At 16.4% G+C, this 7,057-nt stretch overlaps 1 protein-coding gene and 1 non-coding gene across 2 annotated transcripts; both read right to left on the bottom strand.

The window, feature by feature from the left end:
* Positions 1-743: 743 nt before the first annotated feature.
* Positions 744-3,479, bottom strand: PGAL8A_00531500 (DNA-binding chaperone, putative; the record flags this gene model as incomplete). The annotated part of the gene is made up of 1 exon (XM_028674157.1): positions 744-3,479. One exon carries the CDS (start codon positions 3,477-3,479, stop codon positions 744-746), a length of 2,736 nt encoding a protein of 911 aa, XP_028530538.1.
* A 3,184-nt stretch (positions 3,480-6,663) lies between these two features.
* On the bottom strand, positions 6,664-6,735 carry PGAL8A_00531400. The gene has a single exon. It is a non-coding gene; the product is annotated as a tRNA-Pro (tRNA).
* Positions 6,736-7,057: the final 322 nt, after the last annotated feature.

The following is a 7,057-nucleotide window of genomic DNA, read 5'->3' as shown; positions in this document are numbered from 1 at the left end:
TTTTTTTTTTTTTTTTTTTGTCTATTTCATTTGTTATATTTTACTTTTTTTTTTATATTTATTTTCATTTTTATTCAAATAATTTTTAAAACTGAAAAAAAAGTTAAAGCATCTATTAAAATCTATAAAAATCCTATTAAAAAGCATTAATAAATATGGAAATAATAACAATTTTAATTATAAAAAATAATAAAAAAATAAGAAAAACAAAATTATTTAATAAAGAAAAGAAGTTATAAAAGATTATGTATGAATGAAAAATTATAGAATAAAAATATAACAAAATATAATTAAAATAAAATTAAGAAATAATAGCAATAAATAAAAAAATATCTTCATAAATTTTTTTCGGATAAAAAAAAATTAAATTGATAAAACAAACTTATTTAAAAATAAATATAAAATAACCTTTTTATAATATTTTCATTTCAAATCTTTTTATTTTAAAATTACATAATTTTTTTTTTTTTTTTTTTTTACTATAATTATTTTTGATAATGTATAATCTTTTACTTAATATTATTCACACTACTCATAACTTTCATTTGTTGTTTTCTATTTATAATAAAGTGTTTTAAAATATATATATATATATATATATATATATATATATATATATATATATATATATTTATATTTATCATAATTAATAATATTAATAATATATTTATTATATAAACGTACATATCTATTTTATATAAATAACAAATTTTAATTTTAGTGTATAATTTATATATTATAATTTATTTTGCAGATTTTTTAGCTAATATTTGTGCTCTAAGTTTTTTCATTCTAAGTATAACTTCATCAGTAGTTCTAGTTTTTATTTCAGAAGATACTAATTCTAATCTTTCTTTTAATGGAATAGAAGAAGGATATTTCATTAATGCTTTTTCTAATAAATTCTGTTCCTCTTGTGTCCATGGTTTTTTTTGGTTAATATAACCATTTGTATTATTTAAATTGCTTGTTTCCTTTTCAATTTTTAATTCCCTTTTATCTAAATTATCATCAATTTTTTTCATAACTCCTTTATTTTGATTTTTAAAATGATCAAATGGAGATTCATCAAAATTTTTACTCAGATTTTTAAGTGTTTCATTTTCAAACATTTCTTTTGTCTTTTTTATAACTTCTTTAATACTTTTTGTTTTTATATAACTTGAAATAAGAACCCATCTATTTTTTGTACCACCTGGATAAAATTTCAAGGCCTTTGCAAGTAACGATACTTCGTGAGCTGTCCATTTGTCATTTTTTTCTACATCTTCTTCATTTTTCTCTGTATTTTCGTTAGTTTTTTTTTTTTCTTCAATATTATTTTTTTCTTCTTTTTCATCATATTTTTCCATATCATTATGATCCCTATGTTCCTCTATACAATTGTCATCTTTCATATTGTTACTTAAATTTAGGTCTTCTCTATTAATTTCTTCTTTCTTTTCAATAATAAAAACAGATTCATTAACATATTTTTTAAAAATTTGAATTAAAGATTCAATATCATTTTCTCCTAATTCTATACTTTTTAAATGACCTATAAATCCTGTACTTTTGTTATCATTATTACCATCGTTACTATTATTCATATTATTATTATTATTATTGTTATTATTATTGTTATTATTTATATTAGCATTATTATTTCCCATATTTTTTTTGTTTTTATAATTTTTGTTATTATTTTTCTTTGAATTATTAGTTTTTGAGATACTATTTTCACATATATTTTTTTTCTTCATAGAATCATTTTCAAATTCTACATTTTTAGTTATTTCTTCATCATTAGTTAAATTATAATCTTTTATTTCTTCATTTTTTTTTTTTAAATGATTTAAATTTTTATTATCATTCTTTTTTTCATTTTGTTTATCATTATCTATAATTCCATTTACATTGCAATTTGAATTATTTTCTTTTAAATTATTAAGAGTACTTTTCAAATTATCTTGAGAATTATTAAATTTATTCGAACTCATCTTTTCGGTTGGTAAAATATCACTTTTGTAAAAATTAAAATTTAGTAAAACATATATATCATAAATAAAATCACATATTGTTTCAAAAGGCATTAATAATAATTCTTCTTGCAATCTATCGTAATTTACTGTATTTGATAATTTTGTTAGACATACAGACTTAATATGATGTTTCCATATCTTAACAGCAGCTTTTTCTTTGTTTTTCTTTTCATTAGAGTTGTTAGTAGTATTATTATCTTTTTTTGTATCATCCAATGTATCCATTTTCTTTTGCTTTTCTAATATAGCTAATTCTTTTTTTTTTTGTTTTTCTGTTTTAATTCTTTTATTTTCTGCAATAATTCTAGGATCATTGTTGTAAGCTAAATCAACTAATTTCAAAATTCTTAAATTTTCTAATTTTGATACTTTTTTCTGAATTTTTTTATTTTCTCTTTCCATCCATCTCCTTTCTTCTCTACATTCAGCTTGTTCATAATCATATGCATTATGATAAGAGAAATCTCTCCAATTAACAAAATTATACCAAAAATCATAAAAATATTTTACATTTTTTATATTAGTATTTTCATCACCTATATCTGGAACTGGTTTTTTAGCTGACCATTTAGCATTTCTTTTAAATACTGGTCGTAGAAAATCGTAAAAATTAGAAGCTTCTTCTAATTCTTTTAATGTTGGTATATATTCATCAAAAGGAACAGAACTATCATATTGTTTTCTCAAAGTTTTATCAGACAAAATAGTGTAAGAATCTTGAATTTTTAAAAACATTAATTTTTTTTCTTCAGGAGTTAATTTATCTATATTAAATTTTTCCATATAATACATGAGGTCCTTTGTGTCATTATTTTTCTCATCTAAATCTTTATTTTTTTCTTTTTCTTTCTTTTTTTTTTTTTCTTTTGCATTTAGATATGCTGTCCCTTTATTTTTATCTGGGTGAAATATTAAAATTAATTTTTTATATGAAGCTTTAATCGCTTCTATATCATCTGTTTCATCAACGCCTAATATTTCATAAACGTTTATATTTTCATCTATACATTTTTTAACTAAATTAGAACTTTTTTTATAACTTGCCTTTTCTTGTTTCTTATTATAATCTTTAGTATCATCATAATCATCATCATTTTTTTTCTTTTTTTTTTCTTCCTGTTCAATCTTTGCATTCTCATTTTTATTATTATTATCTTCTTCAATATCCTTTAAGTAATTCAGTTTATCTTTATATAAAAATAATTCATCAATAATTACATTTTTATTATCTTTTATTTTTTTTTTTTTTTCTTTTAATATAGGAATTTCATATTTTATGTAAAACATAAATCCTGCTGATTCAATTTTTTTCTTTTTTATATTTACACAATATTTTGTAGAAATATATGGTAAACTACTAATTTCTTTTTCATATTCATCACAACTTTTTACATTAATATCAGTTATACAAAACAACTCTTCATTTCTTCTGTGTTCATTATTTAATTTATCATTCATTTTTTTCAATAGAAAAGTAAGATAAAATTAATTTGTAAAAAAAATAAAACTAATGTCTTATAAATTTTTAGGATATATTTATATGAATCATTCAAGTATTATACATTTATAGTGATTTTCTTTTTCTTTTTCTTTTTCTTATAACAATAAACTTTCAGATATTTAAAGGTAAAAATATATTATTAAGATTTACTAAATTCATAGATATATTATATTTAATATATTCAAATGTTGTATATTAATGTATATAAATATTTAGGTATACATTTCATTTACACCCAAAAATTAAAAATACGTGAAGTAAATAATAATATGAATAAAATAAAATTGATTAGACTGAATTATAATATATACAAAAATAAAAATTAAAAAAATATGAAATGAAATAAAATGGAATACATTAAAAATATACTTATAAAATTTATAGTATGTATGCAATTATTACAAAAAAAAAAGAAAAAAAAAAAAAAAAAAATGTATTTTATATTCTCAAGTAAAATAAATTAAAAATAATATAATAAAAATTATATATATATATATAATATATGCATATAAACTCTATTACTATATATAAAAATAGTATTAAATTTATGATTTCAAAAGTTTAAAATTAAAATTTTATAAATATTGATTTTATTATGATAATAAAATAATTTATATTTAAGAAAAATAAAACATTTTTAGAAATTATTTGTTTGTATAAAAATTAAATTTTTAATGATTGAAAATATGTTAAGAAAAAAACAAAATTAATAAATATACTAATAATAAACTTTTATTTTATTTTTTGTATATTATAAAACTCAAAGTATATAATTTAAAATTTTTTTTATTTTTTTTTTTATTTATTTTTTTTTTTTTTTATTTATAATTATTTTTATTATTTCCCATAATCTTATTTAAATATTTTTGCATTATATTATTTTTAATGGCTTTTCTTATAAAATTTTTTCATTTTTTTTTTTTTTTTTTTGTTTGGTTTTAAAAGGTATTTTATTAAATAGTTATATTTAGATTCGAATTTATATTAAATTAATACTTTATAAACAAATAAATTTTATTTAAAAAATTATATACATTATTACAAAAATAAAAATTCATATGTACATTAATAGTGTAGAGAATGTAAAAACAAATAAATGTATGAAAATGTTTGAAAATGTAATAAAGAAAAATTTTAAATGTTGCATTAACAAAAATATTATATGATCAAAATGGATTTAGTTACATATTTTATGGTTCTTTTATTTTTAAATTTTATATATTTCATATGAAATTTTTTTTTTCATTTTTTTAATATATATTAATATAATTTTAGTTACAATTTAACTTTTTTTTAACTGAATATTAAATATTCATTACTACTTTTTTTTTTTTTTACAATGTATTTCAATTTTATTTTTTTTTCACTTTAATAGCATTTTTTACATTTTTTTCAATTTTTCTTTTGAAAATAAAGAAAATATAGAATGCTAAAAGAAATATTAAACTTATTATTCTTACAAATTAAAGAATTTATTTGGAATTCTTGAAGTATGTTGTTTTATTTTTTTTTTAGCAATTCTTTAAAATATTTTAAACTTTCAAATAAAAAATTGTTAAACCACGTAATACTTAAAATTAAGAAAAGCAAATAAAAGAAAAAAGAAAAACTTTCAATATAATAGAATAATTTAAAAAAAAAAAAAAGAAACTAAATAAATGATTTTATGAAAAGAAATTATAATTCTTATAAAATATGTAAAGAAATTCTAAGTGTAAAAATACAATTTTATTTAAAAAAAAAAAATAATTGTGCAATAATTTATCATTTTTATAGAATACTTTTAACAAAACTCTTTTATTGTTATTATCATTAATCCACTAAAAAGTTTGATAGAAAAAAAATATATATATGGCATATTTAAAGAAATTATATTTTTAAATATATTAAATATATTAAATAATAATTTATAGATAAATTAAAAATAAGAGCCTCTATTTACTTGAATCATATAACAGTAAAAATTTTAATAGTATAAAAAGGAATAACAGTATATAAAAGGTAATATAATTTTTTCTTTAAATTTATTGAAGACTATTATTTAATATAATGATATTTTTACTTTATTTTCTCAATATTTAACATAGAAAATCTTTGTCCTTATATATTTAAATTCGGAAAATAATTATTATTATTTTATTCACAATAATTAAAAAAATAATTTATCCTTTATATAAAATTTCATTTATGTTGCTTTTGCAATTCTATGCATTAGCATTTGTAAACATTAGTAAGGATAACTTTAATATATTTATAAAAGTCTATATTGAAATATATATAAATATAATTATATTGACATATTCAACTCATATATAATGTAATTTTGAAATAAAAAACTATAATAATATATATCAGATAGTTTACTTTAAAATTGCCATTGTTTAATAATCCTTTATGTTATTCATATAATTATATATCTTGAGTATATAAATGTATTTTAATTTACATTAGTTTTTATATAAATTAAAATTCATAAATAACAGTAAGTTTATTAAAACTTTAAGTATTGAATAAAAGAATGTTTTTTATTGTAATTATTTCACAAATTTGAATAGAAAAAAAAAATATAAAGAATATATATTTAATTAATTATTTAAAATAAAGGATATTAAATATATTTTTTTTATTATTCTTTATTATATTTCCTAAAAATTGCATATAAACTTTATTAAAAAAAAAAAAAAAAAATTTATTTTATATTTATTTTATCATCATACTTTTAATTTTTTCAAAACAGTTATATAAAAAAAAATAGTTGTATGCTAATTAACAAATTAAATTTTTAACTTTTTCATTATTAAAAAGTATACAATATATCGTATGAAAAATAATCTTTATTACATTTTATGTTTGGGAAAAAGAATCTAAAGAATCGTTAAAAATTTTTTTTGCATCTGAAATCTTAAAATTTCATATTTATTTTCTCTTAATTTTGTAAAATAATTATTATTTTATATGAAACAATAATAAGAACTTTCATTTCCTTTTCATTAACTAAAAAATTATTATTATTTTTAATAAATACTTTTATCTACTCAATTTCTCCTTAATTTCTTTTTAATAATAATCTTCATTTATTATATATTTTTTATATTTCTTATTTTTTTTTGTTCCATAAATACAATTAGATGATCGTAAAAATGGCTACTCCGGGAATCGAACCCGGGACGTCTCGCACCCGAAGCAAGAATCATACCACTTGATCAAGTAGCCTAAGTCTATTATTAGAACAACCTTCTTTTATATAATATATACTATGTTGTAATTGTGTATTTGTAAATTTTTTACAATGTATACTTTTTATATAAACACCTCATTTTTTTCACATAATAATTAAAAATAATCAAAAATATATAATATTTAAATGGAATATCTAAAAAACATTATTTTTTATTTTTTAAAAAATACAGACAAAATGTTAGAGTTTTCTTCATATAATTATAAATTTTAATTGCTTTAAATAACTGTAAATTTTGGGTTTATTATTTTATAAATCTTTTATATTACTTCTATTTCATTATATTAATTAAAAATT

Source organism: Plasmodium gallinaceum, assembly GCF_900005855.1.
Source record: "Plasmodium gallinaceum strain 8A genome assembly, contig: PGAL8A_v1_152, whole genome shotgun sequence".
In the NCBI taxonomy this organism is placed as follows: domain Eukaryota; phylum Apicomplexa; class Aconoidasida; order Haemosporida; family Plasmodiidae; genus Plasmodium; species Plasmodium gallinaceum.
The sequence above is the reverse complement of the archived record's forward strand: the minus strand, read 5'-3'. Positions and strand labels throughout refer to the sequence as shown.